The sequence below is a fragment of the Myzus persicae genome, unplaced genomic scaffold (assembly GCF_001856785.1).
Source record: "Myzus persicae strain clone G006 unplaced genomic scaffold, MPER_G0061.0, whole genome shotgun sequence".
In the NCBI taxonomy this organism is placed as follows: domain Eukaryota; kingdom Metazoa; phylum Arthropoda; class Insecta; order Hemiptera; family Aphididae; genus Myzus; species Myzus persicae.
Window position 1 is genome coordinate 5,981 of NW_019104029.1, and position 18,671 is coordinate 24,651.

The 18,671-nt window shown below is 27.9% G+C and overlaps 4 protein-coding genes across 6 annotated transcripts; 2 read left to right on the forward strand and 2 right to left on the reverse strand.

Moving 5' to 3' along the window:
• Positions 1-2,295: 2,295 nt before the first annotated feature.
• On the forward strand, positions 2,296-10,428 carry LOC111037792 (phosphatidate phosphatase LPIN3). Of its 3 annotated transcripts, none has more exons than XM_022320557.1 (14): positions 2,296-2,692; positions 2,795-3,008; positions 5,565-5,716; positions 5,801-6,136; positions 6,202-6,771; positions 6,830-6,980; positions 7,161-7,278; positions 7,747-7,882; positions 7,951-8,077; positions 8,310-8,458; positions 8,522-8,876; positions 8,936-9,039; positions 9,122-9,270; positions 10,233-10,298. In XM_022320557.1, the coding sequence occupies exons 2-14, from the start codon at positions 2,829-2,831 to the stop codon at positions 10,244-10,246; spliced, it is 2,541 nt and encodes an 846-aa protein (XP_022176249.1). In that variant the 5' UTR covers positions 2,296-2,692; positions 2,795-2,828; the 3' UTR covers positions 10,247-10,298. The 3 variants fall into 3 exon arrangements, with proteins under 3 accessions (XP_022176249.1, XP_022176248.1, XP_022176247.1); XM_022320555.1 differs by having other exon boundaries at positions 2,301-2,692; positions 6,830-7,067; XM_022320556.1 differs by lacking the exon at positions 9,122-9,270 and having other exon boundaries at positions 2,299-2,692; positions 6,830-7,067; positions 10,233-10,428.
• Positions 10,429-10,511: 83 nt separating this feature from the next.
• Positions 10,512-12,770, reverse strand: LOC111037795 (rabenosyn-5). The gene is made up of 9 exons (XM_022320561.1): positions 12,522-12,770; positions 12,355-12,444; positions 12,151-12,291; positions 11,906-12,067; positions 11,592-11,820; positions 11,439-11,522; positions 11,199-11,354; positions 11,014-11,107; positions 10,512-10,915 (listed from the first exon to the last, which is right to left on the reverse strand). The coding sequence occupies exons 1-9, from the start codon at positions 12,664-12,666 to the stop codon at positions 10,679-10,681; spliced, it is 1,338 nt and encodes a 445-aa protein (XP_022176253.1). The 5' UTR covers positions 12,667-12,770; the 3' UTR covers positions 10,512-10,678.
• An 86-nt stretch (positions 12,771-12,856) lies between these two features.
• LOC111037797 lies at positions 12,857-15,218 on the forward strand. The gene is made up of 2 exons (XM_022320562.1): positions 12,857-12,981; positions 13,924-15,218. Exon 2 carries the CDS (start codon positions 13,943-13,945, stop codon positions 14,534-14,536), a length of 594 nt encoding a protein of 197 aa, XP_022176254.1. The 5' UTR covers positions 12,857-12,981; positions 13,924-13,942; the 3' UTR covers positions 14,537-15,218.
• A 1,502-nt stretch (positions 15,219-16,720) lies between these two features.
• Positions 16,721-18,654, reverse strand: LOC111037798 (28S ribosomal protein S28, mitochondrial). Its single transcript, XM_022320563.1, has 3 exons — positions 18,115-18,654; positions 17,938-18,059; positions 16,721-16,960 (listed from the first exon to the last, which is right to left on the reverse strand). The coding sequence occupies exons 1-3, from the start codon at positions 18,364-18,366 to the stop codon at positions 16,819-16,821; spliced, it is 516 nt and encodes a 171-aa protein (XP_022176255.1). The 5' UTR covers positions 18,367-18,654; the 3' UTR covers positions 16,721-16,818.
• Positions 18,655-18,671: the final 17 nt, after the last annotated feature.

Genomic DNA, 18,671 nt, shown 5'->3' on the forward strand with positions numbered 1-18,671 from the left:
AGTAGGCCATTTTATTACCTAGCCATACTGACAAATTTTACTCATACTGCCAATAGAAACATGAGCATCATTTGCATAATCAATTGAACATTGAAGCATCGGTAAATTGCTGATATTTCTTTAAGCCATTATGGATACTGTGGTAAATTAATGATTTCTCGTTGCTCAATATTATTTTGACAGAGAGCAATTTTTTCTGTTAGCTGTAATGTAGAATGTGTTTGACGTTCTTGTTGACGAAATTCGTTCGCCAGCATTACGGATTGCCCTATTGGCACTCGTTTCATTTTCTACATGACAACGAAATCTCTTGACCCCTCGTGTGTACAGTGGCCAATACTGGATTTTTTTTTTTGGCATTTTATATAACATCGAAATAATAGGCGGATCAACTGTTATAGAAATAATATTTGAAAAAAAAATGTAAATATAAAGAGAATGAAGGTACTTGATACAATTAGGTTATGTTGATGAACAATTTTGATTTTAAACGAAACTATTTCCATCAAATTAACTTTAAATCACAGGAAAAAATATTTAAAAAATGCATTTGCAGCTTTTGAACTTTATATATTAATAAAAGTATAGATAAGCAGGACACAATACAACTGTATTTTTAATCTTCTTTTGGGGTTATCTGGGATGTTACTAATGAGAGACGAGATTTTAGCTATAAGTGGATTGGAATTGGAATGGTGAGGTATAGTCAGCTATTGAAATATTTATAGTGAAGTTAAGCCAGTTCATTAATAGTGATGACTACTAAGTGTCAATGAGTATTTTTTAAATCGGTGTGGGCCGTGGGGCCTGTGAAGGGAATCATTAGAGACTTACAATGACTAGAATGGAGCTTTTATTGAGTTTATATAACATGCAAAAGACTTTGAACTAAATTATCTGAATACGGTTAGTATTGGATTATTGGGGATTTTAGCTACACCTCGTCTCCAAAATCCAAATAGGTCTTAGCAGTTAGCAAATAATTTGTATATGAATAGTTTGGTATCCAAGTCATTTTACAGCTATAGGACGAGGAAGGTGGAGTTTATTATTGTTGGTGATTTGTATGTGAGGTAACCAAGTAAGACGACGTCCATCCGTGTCTATTATGTGTAATTTAAATCTAAAATTTGATTTTTATTAATTAAAATATTATTACGATACAACTAATACAATTGTTAAAATCCTTGGACGGATCTACTAGAAAATATATATTTAAATGTAGTGGTGTTAATTCTCAAAAAATAAAATACAAGAATAGCACTGTGACGCGCCATGCATAGTTGTACGTATGTACCTAGTTAGTACGCTTTAGTCCGTCCGGATTGCCACGTATTTTGGATTAGCCTGTGAAGTTTTGTTCATATTAACGAGACTTTGAGACCCAATAATCGACATGTATCATGTTTACTCGTATGAGATACCTATGACCAGTGATTGGAGTGGGGGAGGGGATACGGTGGGATGTCATCCCTCCACTTTTTATAATTCACATTTTCCATCCCTCCACTTATTGTAAGCTGCCTACGACCTACCTAGATGGTTATTAAGAACCTTAAAATAACATAAAAGTTACAAGTTTGGAGTAAATAATATTATATTCCAATGTTAATATTAAAATTAACCCACCACATTGTATATTTTCAAAATGAATGTAAAAAAAAAAAAAATAGTAAAAATCAAAAACATCGATTAAAATTTGAGTTTAATATATTATTAATACCTACGGGCCATGTACGATGTACCCAATAATTTTCATACATATAAATTACGTAAAACGTATTACATAATAATTAATATATGTACTATGTAGGTAATACGTATAGACTTTTGATAAGTACGTAGGTTGTTAGTGCAATCTACAGGGCTCTTATACCTATATTGTAATACGAAGGTGTAAGTGTAAACATGATAATTTATTTGTCAACGTATTGTCAAAATGGTGTACAACAGCTTTTTGTACGGTTACCGCTTCACCCGCGTCGGATCAATAATTTTTAATTCAAACATTGAATTAATATTAATTTGATAAAATCAATATTATACATTTTTTGTCCTTGGAAAATGTTTAGATAAGTAATAATTAATAATAATATCATATCATTATTACAACTCATTTTGACCGATTCACCTGCCGCGGTCTGCACAGCTGCCTTCTCTGCTTGCCCAATGCCCAACACTAGAGGGTACTCAAGTATTGAACACTTGTGGTACGCAACTACGCAAGACGCAAGTGGCGACTGGCGAGTTGCGTTTCGACGTTTCATTCCGTGTACACACCAATACAGCATACACGAGATGGTCAGCGAAAAATGAGTATTCAGTGTTACAGTATTACACTACAACAGCATTGACTATTGACACAGACGCAACGCGCGTTGCGATCGCTCCTCCTTTGTGCGCCGTGCGCGTCAAGTGCAAATCAGCTGTTCGGTGAAATCGAAATCATCGGCATTCAGCGTCTTCAAATCTAAACACTATTACAACTAAACAACTGTAATCAGCGTGACGCGCGAGCGTAATAAACTATAAAGACATCGTCCGATCGTTGCTTTATGTTATTTTTAACTCTCATGCCTATGCATATTATTATTAATATTTGATAAATATTTGTAGTTCTCGATTGCCTGTGCACAACTCGTCAGTTAGTCACTACTCGCGTGGATTAAAATACCGATCAATAGATTTTTAAGTGTGTACCTTTTATTCAGCTGATCGCATAGCAATGCATATAATTCTGGATAAATCATTCTGTGCTAAACGTGCTAATTTCGTGTTTTTGTTATAATTTTAGTGATTGCTGTTTACAAGGCCTGCCCGGAAAAAGGATGAATTATTTAGGGAAATTCATCAGTAATTTTCGGCATGTGTACAATGAGATCAACCCGGCCACCTTAACCGGAGCCATCGATATTGTCGTGGTGGAACAGCCGGATGGCACATTTACTTGTTCGCCGTTTCATGTTCGCTTTGGTAAGATCGGGGTGCTACGGAGCAGAGAGAAAATAGTAAGTAAAACTTCCTTTATCAGTATACAGAGGTATACACATATACAATATATACATTGCTTAACAGTTTAAAAGGGTGAATGTTCTTTATTTTTTTAAAATAGCTCCAAGTTATAGATAAGTTAAAGTTAAAATAAAAGAATTTTAATAAAATGTTAGTAATGAAAAAATGTAAAGAAGTTACAATATTATTATGTACCTATACCTATTATAAAATATTTTAAATAATATTATTATTAATAGTTAAATGTTCTTTTTTCTGTATACCATTGGTATAGATTATATTATTTTTATAAAATATTAAAATATATTCTTAACCTTATTTTAACTTAGACACCAAATCTAATTTCAAAGATTTTTTTATTTTTATTATAATTAATACCCACAGTCCTTGTATACTATTTCCATAATTTCTTCTGTTATTTTCTACCGGAGTTTCATTTCCATCATTTGAAGTTTTGTAGCTATCGTCATGGGTCGTAATCACCTCATTATAAGTGACCTCGATTATATTTTTGTTTCCCTTGTAAGAGGGATTCAGCTAACTGTACAATGTAACCAGAACCTCCCATTTTTGGTCTTTTTGAAAACTGATCAACAACCACGTCACAGCACGTCAGCACAGATTGTACCACTAAATTAAAGTAAATTTACTTCTACCTATCCAATTTTATCGTAGGTAGACGATAATCTGTAGATCACACATTGGACCGGCCCCACGACATGTTTAAAACCATTGTTCAGTGGAGCAAGTGTTTCTTTTGCTATCTCAAGTTATTTGATGATAGTTCAACTACAATGTTACTGTTATAACTTATTTACTTATATTACCTATGTTCCTTTTAAAATTATAAATGATATATTTTTTAATATATGATTTTTATCTCTTTATTAACCTTTTTAAAGGTTAGTTATATATTTTCAATTATTTATAAAAAAAAAAATCATTTTGATAATTAATTATTGTAAATACTGTAGAAAGATTATGATTTATTTGTGTATTTATAGTTTTCAATAGCTGACCTTTAAAAAAAAACCACGATCCTCATTAGTTATAAATATTATTGATAATATTGTGGTCTCTGTTATCTAAAGTTTCTATTACATTGGTACCTACTAAAGTATGTAATTCAAGTTAATACCATGGCTAAAATATGTATTTATTCATCTATTGAAAACATGAATTATAAATATTAGTTTATTAATTCAAATTGTGAAAAATGTCTAGTGTAGTAACAATTGATCAACAAATAATTTATTGTATTGGTTTAAAATAATTTTTTAATCAACGATTATTACATTTAAATAATTTGTAACTCACATTAATATTGAGAAATGTTGTATATTATAACATATAATATACAATATATATATAATACAATATTATATTGAAATATATATATATATATATTCAAATGCAATAACTGAATGACTTAATTGTATTTATAGCTCTATAATTATTTTATGTCTTATACAAGTACATTTTCAGAAAAACAGTTTCATTTTCATAATTATTTTTATGATATTGAAAATATATAAAACCTTTTGATGTTTTTTAAATTGCTTATCTTAAGCATGTCTAAGTTACTCACAACAATACTTTTTTTTTCTGTTTAACTGACTGCAGAGGTTCTGTTTTGACTATACTACTCCTCTGCTGCTATAGTTTATTGGCGAATAAATTTAAATACACACAACAGTACTTAACAAACCTTAACTTGCAATTCAGATATTTGAGTATAAATTATTGTTTTTAAGAATAATATTAAAATAGTTTTTCTTAAATAATTGTTAGTAATTTAAATATTCTAAGAGCAATTTTTGTTATTACTCATACATAAGAAGAAAAATTCTCTGACAACAAATATACTATTTAATAAATATAATATTAAAAATATTTACTTTCCAAGTACATATTTTGAAATATTAGAAATGTAGAACAAAACTAAACACTTTATGTTAGTTCTAGTTTGGACTTAACAGTAGTATAACTATCTGAAACTAAGATTTATAAATAATTGTATGAAGTGAGCAACTTTTAGGTAAAAATATTTATATCTTGCTACTTTCTTGATCTCATAAGAGTTATTTACTTATATTGTATTCTGATATTAATTAATTGTTGCCTTCATTGTGTATTTATTTTTTTAGTCAAAAAAATGCTCTAATCATCTACTTTGAAAGACTTTTATTGGAAAATTGAATCTAATTTGTACTTTGGTGCTTTGGTACTTCATAAGTAGAATTTTCTCAGTACATTTCAAAATAATTGGGGAAAAAAAATACAAACATTAGTTAAAAGTTAAAACTGTAGTATTTTATTTATTTGGTTTTGCATAGTTACCAAAAAGATAAGCCATTTATGTTGAGAATTGTGTTTTTATATATGATAGGGTAAATTATTGGATTCAATTTTAACACAACCATTACCTGGACCCAATTAAAGAAAATGTACACTCAATCCTACCTAATGTACAGTAGAGGCTGTTTGTCTACTTTTTAAAAATATTTTAACCTCAATATTAATCAATCTATATTTGTTTAACTAATTTTTAGGTTGAAATCGAAATTAATGGAGAACCTGTTCAACTTCATATGAAACTTGGAGAATCTGGTGAAGCATTTTTTGTTGAAGAAATATCAGAAGAAGATGATATTGAAACAATACCACCTCATTTAGCATGCTCACCAATACCTGACGATGAAGAGTGAGAACTACAAACGAATAAAAATACTGATATGTTTTTGAATATTATAATTAAAAAAACTAATTCTTAAATTTGATTTTACAGACGAAAAACTATAGAATATGCTATTAACTCGGAACAAGTTGTTCCAAAAACATTTTGTGCAGAAACTGTAGATGGTGCTACTCAAGATTTTCAACCATTAAAATTTAGACCAATTGAAGACTCTCCACCTCGACCACAAATGCGTAAACGTCGCCGCAAAAAATCTGTAATCAAAAGAAAGGTTAAAGATGAAACCAAGAAACTTGGAAACACATTTGGATCTTGTGATCTTCCCGCTCCTACTTATTTAATAGATAATGACGACCGTTCCCAAGAACAATATTTGGATAATGATTTACATTTCTTTAGTGATACAGATGCATCCCCAAGTTCAAAGTAAGAATGTTATTTCAGAAACATTCTAAGTTATTTCTACCTAATTGTAATAATATTATTTTTAGTTTCGGCGAGGTGAAATATAGTTGTGCTGCTGTTCAGTCTGATACTGAGTATGAACTTCAACAAAGAGCCAGAAATTCAGCGGTTGAGAGTCTTATTGGCATATCTGCTATTAATAAAACAGATTTGAATAATGGCTCTAGTGATCATCAATTTTGGCGTTGGGGAGAATTACCTACACCACCGGCACGCCGCAATAGTTTGGATTCTAATGATTCAAAATTAAATTTGCAAGAAGCTTCCAAAAAACAAGAAGCGGCTAATCAGAGGTCAATGTTGGCGAATATGTTGGGTTTTATGAAAAAAACTAAACACATTCGCCATAATTCTTCAGAGAATGGAGGAATATATTTAGCTGATTTATGTACAGATCAATTAGATCCTAAGGTATTAGAATTGTATTTGTACAACCAAACTCCACCAAGACAGGAAGAAGTTAAAGTCGGTGATGAAATAGATGATGATGATGTGGAATCTGGAAGAGGTGCTTCTTTATCTCATTCACCTACAAGCATGGATAGAGAAGGACCAAAGTCAATTGATAGTGATTTTGATGAAAAGTTCCACCAAAAGTAAGTGAATTACTTAAATTTAAGAATTTATCGATTTTAACTGAACATCATTTTATAGTTCACCGTGTGATGTATCAGTTTCCTTATGTGGAGAGTTAGATTCTCTGAATGGTAATGATATTAATGAAGAGAAGTTTTCCAAGCATCAGATTTCTTATGAAGAATTCACTTCTGATTTCAATAATCTTGTGAAGAATCCTAATTTAGTGGTGCGCGTAAATAAAAAGTTTTATAGTTGCCAGACTGCTTTGCCTCATTTGATCTCAATAGCTGCATATCAAAAATTGTTACCTCAGGTGCCTATAGCTTTGTGATTGAACGCATCATTATTTCAATAAAAATTATAAAGAACAATAATAATACTAATATATGAATATGACCATTTATAGAATGAATTTTCTGAAGCCAAAGTACAAGCAGAGAACACTAAAGGTCTTAATCGAGGTTATACATCTTGGTTCAATTGGAGTCGTGCTAGTAAAGATACTAAATCAATTACTCCAATAGGTAAATACTTTACACGTTATTAAATATGTTCAAAATTTTTGTAAATCAAATTTCAGATTAAATATAGATTAATCTTGTATTTATGTTTCTTTATAATTATACATATATATAGCTATATATGAGTATATTGTACATATTTATAAGGGCATATAACAGGTTTTGGAAATCAGTTTGTAACTAGTCATGTTTCATTTTCAACATTTTAACTTTAGCTTAAACAAAAGCTTGGAAAAAACCAGTTTAAAACAAAACTCCTTCACTACAAAATCAGAATAGTAACTAACATTTAAAAAAAAACATTAAAACTGGTGTTTGTATTTAACCAGAATAACACTAAAGACGTTAGGCACTGAATCTTGATTTTTGGAGTGTAAAACTGGTTTTAAGACCCAATATTTATGAATTAAAATTTAAAAATATTAATGTTTAGTTTCAAAAATATATATGTATGCTATATACATTTTACAGAGGGAAATATTGACATTTTAAAAAATGATTCCAATAATTTGTCAGAGCAACTTATCCATAGTAATGACATAAACGAATGCCTTAAATCAGAAATTGATGGTAAAATAGACAATGAATTGGGACCGTCCAACTATATGTAAGTTTATATTTTAAAATGTTATTTTTGTAATTTTAATTAAATTGTTTATAAATATTTCTATGTAGTCAAAGACAGCGGTGCTATAGTTCTACTGATTCTGAGCTTGAGTTGGAAACTACAAAACTGTCATTGAAGTCAAAAGATAAAAATGATATATGTAGAAAAACTTTGAGATTAACTTCTGAACAAATTGTGAGTATTAAAAAGTGTCAATTATCATATTATTGTATTTTCTCAAACAAAATTAAAGTTTTAAGTAGTTTGCTATATAATATGTAATAGTATTTTAATTAGTGAAGCACACTGGCGGGGAGAGGTTTAATGAATTATTTTAAAGTGTAATATTTTTATTTTCAACCTATTACAACCAACAAAGACAAAAAATACAAATATTACTTGCTAAGTAATAGATATTATGTTTCAGGCAAAATTAAATTTAAGGGAAGGATCTAATGAAATTGTATTTAGTGTTACGACGGCTTATCAAGGTACTAGTCATTGCAAATGTTTCTTATTCAAATGGCGGTATGATGACAAAATTGTTATATCTGACATTGATGGAACCATTACTAAGTAAGCGTAAATGTATTTTATTTTTCATTTACAATAAAATAACATTATTATTTAATTAAATAGATCTGATGTGCTGGGCCATATACTTCCAATAGTCGGTAAAGATTGGGCCCAAAGTGGTGTCGCTAAATTGTTTACAAAGATAAAAGACAATGGTTATAAATTATTATACTTGTCAGCCAGAGCTATTGGCCAATCAAGAGTTACTAGGGATTATTTAAAAAGTATCAAACAGGAAGATTTATCATTACCAGAAGGACCTGTACTATTAAATCCAACTAGCTTACTGAATGCATTTCATCGCGAAGTCATCGAGAAAAAACCTGAAGAATTCAAAATCTCTTGTCTCAAAGATATTCAAGCTTTATTTCCTACTGAAAATAAACCATTTTACGCTGGTTATGGAAATAAAATAAATGTTTGTCTTACTCATTTTTTTTTTATTAATAAAATATATTAATTTGAATATTTATTTAGGATGTTTGGTCTTACCAAGCTATTGGTATACCAATATCAAGAATATTCACAATAAATCACAGGGGAGAATTGAAACACGAATTAACTCAAACGTTCCAATCTTCGTAAGTATAATTTCACCTTTTATTTTTAGCTATAAATACTTGTTTCCGTTTTTCTATTCATGTGTCTTCTATTCTTGTTCAGTTATACTGGCCAGAGTTGTATTGTTAATGATCTTTTTCCGGTATTGGCGTGCGGCGATGACGTTACAAGCCGTGTTGAAGACGATTGTAACGTCATCAGTAGCAGTAGGGATACCATTAGTACCACATCTTTTGAATGTGAAACATTTGGTAAGGGTCTGTCATTATATTTGGGGTATGCATGAGATGTTAACTATTATGCTATCAATTGTAATTTTACTAAAATTATTTTTGTTACCAAATGAATAATTATATGGTCCCAATAGTTTGGTAATAAAAAAAAACTCAATTGTTTTGTCATCATTAAAAGCTACTTGTGTCAGTATGAGAATCTTTTGGGACTTAGTAATAGTGCATAACCATAATTAACTCATAATCCAAATTTCAAATACATCAACATCATTGGCATGATAGGGGGGGGGGGGATATTATTTTATTTATGTCAACATTAAAGCTTATGAAAAAATAGAGGCAAGTGTTCATCCTCTAAAAAGTTTTTCAATTTTCGCTTATGATTAACACTCATATTATTATATTTTTTTAGTTTCAAAATTTAAATATATAATTATTTGTATTGTCTGGTTGCCTTATTACAATAATCAGCTTAAAATTAAAATTAAATTAACTAAAAATAAAGTAAATTAAATAAAAATCTAATATGTAAAAAAAACTATAAACTCATTATTTTATAATTAACAATATCATATATGTGTTGATGATTTATTCAATGAATAATACTAAACTAATTAATGACATTTAAAAATCGCGTAATATATTTTATTGTTTTTTAATTAATTTGTTAATTGATAATTGTTAAACAGAAGTAAAAAGGTTGATACCAAACAGATTTGAAATCCACAACTAAATTTAAAATATTTCTCAAAACATTTTATTAAATACAAAATTGTATCTAAGAAACAACCAAACCGTAATTATGTTTCAGACTTCAAATAGCAATTATATTTAATCTTTAACACACCTAACACGTCTATTTCAATGAAAAATTTATTTTCTCTGAAGTCAAACAATGTTGTCTTTATGCGAGGAAAATTTAACAGATTTTTTGAAATACTTTTTGACAATTTAGTATAATACTTATATTTTTATTTCAGATATACTTATATGAGTACAATGGTGGATGAAATGTTCCCCGTGTTACCCATGCAAGAGTTGGACTACAACCAGTTTATATACTGGCGTGATCCAGTTCCAGATTTTAATTAGAGGAAATTTACCATTCCTTGAAATTTTAATATTTTAAACCATATATATTTAATATTTTACAAATAAGATTGCATTAGTGACTTATTTTTTTTTTTTTTTTGTCAGATATAAGTTGAATAATTTTATTTATGAATGTATATTATTATAATACTCATTATCATAAACTTTTAATAATAAGTAAAAGAAACATGGGGAAAATAATGATATTTATTCATTCTTTGTGATATATTAAGACACGTTATAAGAGTAATCGAATAGCGATAATCATATTTTTTAATGTTATTTTTTTGTGATAATTATTAAATTTGCCATTTTTATTGGACTAGAATTAGTTTTAATTTTTTGTAGAATAACCTGGCATATTTCCACTACCATTTTGCATTTTGAAGTACTCTTCATTCAACTCTTGTAAATTCCTTTCAAGACTTGCAACCTCATCAAATCGGTAGGCTTCTTTGGCTTGTTTAATGTAGTTCTTTATGATGTTCATCTGTTCCACCACAGGATTGTCAGAATTGACATTAGCATTTGTTATAGGACTCCAACCATCTTCAAGTCTTAATTTAATTTCCTGTTTACATACAAACAATATATAATATTAACACTTAACATCTAAAATCAGATTCTCATGAACAAGTAAATAATGATTTGACCATGTTTTTAAATTACATTTTTTTGTGTATTGTGTCCCTTAGAAACTGATGGACTCATTTTAGGCTTATCTGTGTCTTGACCATTGCGCAGACGTGCCTCGGCTGCTTCACTAAATATTTATTTTAACATTAATTATTTCTAAATTTCATTTAAATTATTATTATTATTATTATAAATATTAAAAATATTAATATATTTACCGTTTTCTCTGAGCAATTTCTTCAATTTCTTTCAGTGAAGGAAGAGCGGGTATTGCAAGTACAGTTGATTGAACACATTGTATCATAGCCAATCTAATATTTTTAGTAGTAACCTTTGATGAATTTGTATCATTGTCCAATTTCAATATCCTATTACTACTCAACAATTATATAAAAATAACGCAAATTAATAAAATAAAATAAAATTTTATGAGTATGATTAAATTTTAAAGTGTTGACCTAAGGGCATCTATTGTCTCAGCAAGTTTAACTATATCACTTCTAATTTTGTTGGCTTCTGTCAAATAAGAGGATTCTCCTTCTCTATAACAATAACAAAAATAATGATCATAATTTTCATTTAGTACATAAAATTAATGGTAAATATTTTACTTTAATAGGTTATATGATTGGTTGAATTTAATTAACAGATCATTTTCAATTTTATTACGACATTCTACGATTTTATCATAATAGTCACACATGAGAGGCTTTTGGTCACGGTATTTGATTTGCTCGCGGTTTTCTAACACTTGTCCGCAATGAACGCATAAACGAAAACTTGGTGAATTCTGTGTTACAGAAGTCAATTGATTTTTACCATTTTCATTAATCGTTTCATCTATCAAAATAAAAAATTTTTAATTTGATGGATCTAAATTTTTCATGGATTAAATTAATTTTTATCATTTTTTAAATGTACCAACATGCTTTAGACAATGGTAAAAAACAGCTGCATTCATGACAAACAATAGAACCACACAATCTACAATGATGTTGTCGTCTTGTTATGTTAAATGACTTAGTGCAATCTGGACATCGTGTTACGTCTGTACCGTCTAACCAATGTACTATAGTTTGTTCATGAGCTATATTATTATAAACAGACAACAGATATTTCATATTATTTTTTAATTTGATATTTTATAAAAATGTCATTAGGAAAATATACTTTTTCGTTTATTAGGATCTTGAGGTAAGTTGCAGAGTAACTTTTCAAGTCGTACGACTGTTTTATTTGTTTCCATTACGAAGTGTTCAACCCACTTATTCCGACAGTGTTTAAAATACTGAAAGTGGGACTGGACTTCTCCTATTAATTAAACATAGTATGAATAATTATGACAAAATGTGCTAATGAGTAAATAAAACATACCTATTTCTTGAGGTTCCCACACATAATAGCGTTCTTCTTTTTTCCCAATATCATTCTTCAAAATTTTTTCTTTAGCTTTACCAAATAAATCTAAATAAAAAAAAAATTACCAAACATATATATTACTACACGGATATTGAGGTGTATACAGGAATAATCATACTTACCTTTAAATGATTTGACTAGATCTTGATCTTCGCTATGAGCTTCTTGAAAATGTAAAAATAACTTAAGGTCTAAACCAAAGTCAACTTTGCATATAGGACACAAGAATCCTTCTAAAACTATATTTTCTTCGCTAGCTTCAGTCATAATGAAAGAGTTTCATAAATATTATACATAAATATTAAAATGTAATTATTTATATTGAAGAAATAATGAAGTAACAACTAACAATTATATATTTTATTTCTCAAATATATGTAAATATGTTATAATAATATGATTTATTATTTTCTGTTGATAACAAATATTGATAACAAAATGGGAGTTGATGATAACCATAGGATACAGATCAAGGTATTGATGATTCCATTATTCCAATTGTTGATCAAATCAGGCTCTGGAGTCTGGCTACTGTAAAATTAATTTTTTTTCGTGAATGATCGAATTTCACAAGTATTACAAGTAAGTATATTATTTAATTTATTGTTAAACCGTATGACATACACCATACTTACTCTCACTGATCAGTTTAATTTTCATTTAATTATGATTGTTTGATTAAACAAATCTGTAAAATTGTCCTGAATAAAATATATTTTTCTATGTAAAGGGAAGTATATATTAAATTCATATGAAAAAATTAAAGTTTTTGGCTAAGAACTAAATTGTATGTTTATAGTCTTCAAACTATACAATATTGTTGTTTACTTAATATATTTCGAATAAATATTATGTATTAGAATAAAAAAATATTTTGATGATCTTTTTACAATCATTCGAATAAAAAAAATATTCAAATAATTTTCAACTACAGTTATTTGAATAAATATGTTTAAAATTAAGTCTTATAATGTTTAATTTGAATAATCGTAGTTGAAAAATTTTTTTTCCAAATAATCAGTTGAAAATCATTCAAATATTTTTTATTCGAATAATTGAGAAAAAATCATCCGAATAATAATTTATTCAAATAAAATATTATGTAAATAATCATCCAATTAAAATTTTATACAAATGACACCCTGCTCTGCCGTGCATTTTGTGACCCATTAAAAATTCCAATTCTATATGAATAACAGGTTTTATTTTTATTTTGATTGCGGACACGTCAATAAGAGGCTGTAAGTGCAAATTCAGTATTTATAACATTCACTAAAAAATTGAATTTGTTAATGTTTAGCCATAAAAGGAGCTTGTTCATGCTCACTTTTGTGTTTTTTACAAACGAATGTGAACACGTTATCAAAAAATATAATCAACTAATATATTTCAAACATGTATTTATTAAGTGAAAAATAAATTGAGCGTCTTAAAAATTGTTCAAATTCATTAAAATTTAAACCTCGTTCACGTTCAATTTGAAAAACCTTGAAAAACATGAATGACGTTTGTTTTACTTTTCAGATCCTTTAAATCATTATAAATGGAAAATAATGGTATGCGTATTCATTTGTCATACGAAGAAGATGATAAAAAAAAAGAAGACTGCAATAAAGAAGACTGCAATGAAGAAGAAAGTAGTCGTATTTTAGAATTAAGAGCTATTAAGGAGTCTATCTTAAGCCGTTTCACTCCTAAAGTTACAAAATCAGTAACTTTAATCATTGATGAGCTGCTGTGTGAAACTATATTTAATATTCATAAGGAATTAAAATTAAGGGTTCTTGATCCAAGACGATTTGATTCTAATTACAGAAGTCATTGTCATACTCCAACCTTAGTACATATGGCCGAACATTTGAATATCACTAAACCAACTCAGGAAGTTGATTGTCCCAAATGTTTTGTACCAGTGAAGTGTCTTTTATTATCTAAGCATTTAGCATTGTGTATGAATCCTCACCAAAGCACTTATTCTTATAGTAGTAGAAATAGTTCTCGAATAGCTCGACAGCGTATACAGGAAGGTTTTAAGACCTCTTATGACGAATCTAAAAATGATATTGATGATGAACAAGTTAAACCAAAAAGGCGTAGCAATAAAGGAAAAAAGTCCACATTCAAAGGCATAAGGTAAAATTACCTTTTTAGTTTAAAAGGGTTAAACAATTATCAGAAATCTGTCAAGTTATTGGTATATGACGTGATAATCATAAACATGTATCGTACAATATCATGTATATTATTCCCACAAGTTATGACTGCAATTGTGTGGTAATATTTTTTTTTACATTCCGAGAGTATGAAAAAATTATTTATACATCAAGCTATTGAATATTTAAGAACAATATGAAATATTTAAATATAAATCAACATTAAAATTTCAAATCAAAAGTTCGAAACTTGTTTTTTTATTCAAATATATTCAATCTGTTTTACAATAAAAATCAATTAGTAATAAGGATAACAATATAGAAGATATTAACGTGAAGAAGAGGAGACCTTTCATTAACAGAACTTCAGAATTGTTTTTCCCCCTATTTTAGGAGATCTCTTGGCCAAAGTTCAGAACTTAGAATACAAATAATTGTTTATTTTATAACTAGGCACACATTTTTGTAATTTTTTTTAATGTATTATACTGACTATTTTGTATTCATAAGATGAATATTATAATAATTAAATTTATTTTAACCAATTTACACATAAAATAACTCGTGTTAGAGACACATTAACTGTACCTGTTTTATTCATGTATTACAAATAATAGGTATTTATTGTTATATTTTTGTTGAATATACAATATATAACATGTAATATGTAATTGGTCTTTGCCCATAATGTTTTAAATAAATAAATAAATATATTGATTTCAACTATCATATATTTTAATTACCTGAATAAAGTATTGTACAGTATGTCAGTATACGTTTCTTGTTTGATATAAAACAATCTTGCTATTATTATAATTATATTGTTTTAATTGTATATTTTCATCATATTTTCTCCTTCGCTATCATACCTACTTTAAATCTGTTTCTCAACCTTTTTGTTATAGCAACCAACAAATATACATTTTTTTTAAAACTTAGCTCTATTAAATATAAAGATTATACTTATATTTAAATTCATTTTTTATGTTCCTATTGTTATTAATTTACATAACAAGACATAAAAAAATATTTTACGACTCAATTTTGGGTCGCAACCACAGGTTGAAACACTGTTTTAATTGCTAATTTCTATGAAATTAATTATCAGCTTAACAATATTTCCATAGAAATCTAGTCTAGAATTTAAAATACCTATATGAATCATCTGTCACACAAATCATAAGATCTATAATTTATTATGATGATATGGCCTGAAGGTTCAGCAAATTAGGTGGTACCATATTTTTAAGAAAAATATAGAGTAGTAGAAAACTAATTGGGATATTAGATTAATGAAATAGTGCTTACTCAAATAAATACTTAGTATTTAATGTAAGTAATCGATAAATCTCAAACTTCCTTACTAATATAATCATAAATACTGAAAATTATATAATTGTATCGTCTGATACAATATAATAGTAATTATTATGACATATCATTATTATGTAGTGTCATGCTATTATTTACATCATTGCATAAACATATACATTAAACATTTGTACATATAACCTCGTAGATTTCCAAAAATATGTGTTGCTTGATATTTTATTTTTATACCATTAAACAAATATATCTTTAACTGTTTTAATGATAATATGTGAACATAGTATGCAGCTGTCTGGTTTCTATTGCATTATTTAACTTTAGGTGTAGTGATAGAATATTAGAGCACTTAAGCTGCCCTCAACAATATAAAATACAATAATTTATTTTTAATTATGGTCATTTAATATTTTTAGTTCGGTTTGAACATTTTATACACAAATCTTGAACAAACAAGTTAATTCAATCTTAGGTTTCTAAAAACTGAATTTGTTAATTCAAAAAATGATTCAAATACAATGGGCAATTGGATTTAGTAAACAACACTAGTAATAACTAACAAGTACTATGGATTTGGAAAATTAAATGCAAGATTTTTATGTGTCTGGGATATGGCAGACTAACTTACACTTTTAAACTTAGGGTATTTTCATCATATATCATCATTCAACCACAAGTATTACATTGTATAAATCAAGTAAAAAATATGAAAATTAGGAACACCTGAACTAAGAGGTCTAAATAATTAATATTTTTTGTATCCAAATTTATTATTTTACTAATCCTAACTCATATAAGAGGCTATAACTTCCAACCTTAATATAAATTAATAATAAAGTCAATTAATTTAAATTAAACTTTTATTTTACAAGTATTTAAAAGTAACATACCAAACATATTACTAAACCAATAACAAATAAAAACATAGAATACAGTTTCTCTAATATTTTATTGGTTTATGAAGACTCAAAAGAGCTGCATCTGCTTCAAGTAGAGTTAAATCTTTTTCAGAGCCCAAAAACCTGGTAGCTAATTCTAAGGATTTGATTCTTAATTTTACTTGTGATCCTCGTACATATGAACTATAAACATACAAAAATAAATTTAGTATAGATTTTATATAAGACAAAATGTTTCATAGCCAGTGGTAGTGTAATAACATATTTTATGAAACTATTGCCTATTAGGTGGTGGGCCCCTTAGCAGCACTCAACTATCAAAGATAATTTATGGCAAATGCTTTACTGCAGAGGTTTATTCTCCTCGGTCCCCTCTTTCCAACCAGCCAATCTATTACATGTTACAATTTAAACTGTTAAACTTCAGTTTCACTGAACCGGTGACCGTGGTAGGAATGACTAAAATAGTATGTTCATCGAGATAACTATTAATAGGTTTTTAGATTTTATGACCTTCAATTTATAATAATAAACAATGAAAATGATACAATATATTTTCAATTCAAATAAAAGTATTTCTATATATTATTTACAAATAGCTGGTTTTTTTAAGGAGGTAATACGGCTCTGCATATTTAAGCAAAACTACCAGTATAATAATATGAACAAAATATAAATACAATTTTATTTATATTGATTTCAAGTAATAGCTTTTAATAATACATCTTCATTATATAGAAGTTTTCTATTGTTTCATTGTTTTAGTGTTTAATATTTAACAAAGCAATAAAAAAAAAGAAGTTTTTTTGTTATTGAAATACAAAATGCATTTTAAAAAAAACATTAAGGAGAGGCACACATAGTAAACAGAAGGGAAGATCCCATAGTTTTAAATGAATTAAGAAGGTGATTAATCATATAATTTATTGTGTCGTTTCTGCAATACATGTAAGAAGTAATTATATATTTATGGTATTAAGCTTTTTTATTTAGGTACAAATAAAACCATGGATCTCTACTATAAAATTTAGGTAGTGGTGACCGGTGTTAGTATTCTTGTCTATCCTGGTGGTCAATGATTCAGTGAATGGCTCTCATGATAAAAAAAAATATTCATCCCACCACTGTACTTACTACTTAATAATGCTAATTAAACTTACTCGGCATTTTTAATTGGTCTTGTACAAACACAATGGAATTTCCATCCAAAATCAATATACAAATCATTATCAACAATATGAAATATAGTTCCGATCACTTGTTTACCCTCGGGATCACCAAGCTATTAAAGAAAAACAAATAAGAACAAACTTAAATAATAAAGGGTTGCAAATTACATTTATAAAATTTGAATTCCTCAATAGCGTTTCAAAGTCTTGGTCTTCTTCGACAATTTGTTTGTTCTCTTTTGTTTTTTCATAAAATTCAGCAAAAGCACCTTGTTTAAGAGTAGCTGACTTGTCTTGTAGTTCACCATGACTATAAGGTCGAATAAATTCCATTGTAGACACGCGTAATTTTGTAGTAATTATTTTTGATAATGGTGTATTGTTTATGTTTCGACAAAATATTCGGCATGCGCTTGCCATTGTAGACAAAAGATTAATTTACAAAAATTACTCGAATGTATTATTTTAAAAGTAAAATTGTAGACAAATGTATTATTATAACGTAATTATGACAAAACTGAAAGAATTAACATGATAATATCCTGCAATATTGTGACAAAAAAAATGTTAGGTATAAGTTGAAGATTTGCAGGTACAAAAAATCGCGGGACGCTGGTTAATCAATTTCCATTTTCAATCCGTGCCGAAAAACCATAAATCATAATCCTGAAATATCGATGCGCTGAAATGTATCCTTTATGGCTTTATAACAACATGGCCATATA

Excerpts from the sequence above, each read along its gene's own strand:
- LOC111037792 (XM_022320555.1), top strand. The coding sequence starts at position 2,829 with ATGAATTATTTAGGGAAATTCATCAGTAATTTTCGGCATGTGTACAAT. Across the intron at positions 7,883-7,950 it reads TTGGGACCGTCCAACTATAT|TCAAAGACAGCGGTGCTATA; the intron begins GTAAGTTTATAT and ends ATTTCTATGTAG. Across the intron at positions 9,040-9,121 it reads ACTCAAACGTTCCAATCTTC|TTATACTGGCCAGAGTTGTA; the intron begins GTAAGTATAATT and ends ATTCTTGTTCAG.
- LOC111037795 (XM_022320561.1), bottom strand. The coding sequence starts at position 12,666 with ATGACTGAAGCTAGCGAAGAAAATATAGTTTTAGAAGGATTCTTGTGT. Across the intron at positions 11,523-11,591 it reads CAATCATATAACCTATTAAA|AGAAGGAGAATCCTCTTATT; the intron begins GTAAAATATTTA and ends TTATTGTTATAG. Across the intron at positions 10,916-11,013 it reads GACACAATACACAAAAAAAT|GAAATTAAATTAAGACTTGA; the intron begins GTAATTTAAAAA and ends GTATGTAAACAG.
- LOC111037797 (XM_022320562.1), top strand. The coding sequence starts at position 13,943 with ATGGAAAATAATGGTATGCGTATTCATTTGTCATACGAAGAAGATGAT.
- LOC111037798 (XM_022320563.1), bottom strand. The coding sequence starts at position 18,366 with ATGGCAAGCGCATGCCGAATATTTTGTCGAAACATAAACAATACACCA. Across the intron at positions 18,060-18,114 it reads GGAATTCAAATTTTATAAAT|CTTGGTGATCCCGAGGGTAA; the intron begins GTAATTTGCAAC and ends TTTCTTTAATAG. Across the intron at positions 16,961-17,937 it reads AGACCAATTAAAAATGCCGA|TTCATATGTACGAGGATCAC; the intron begins GTAAGTTTAATT and ends GTATGTTTATAG.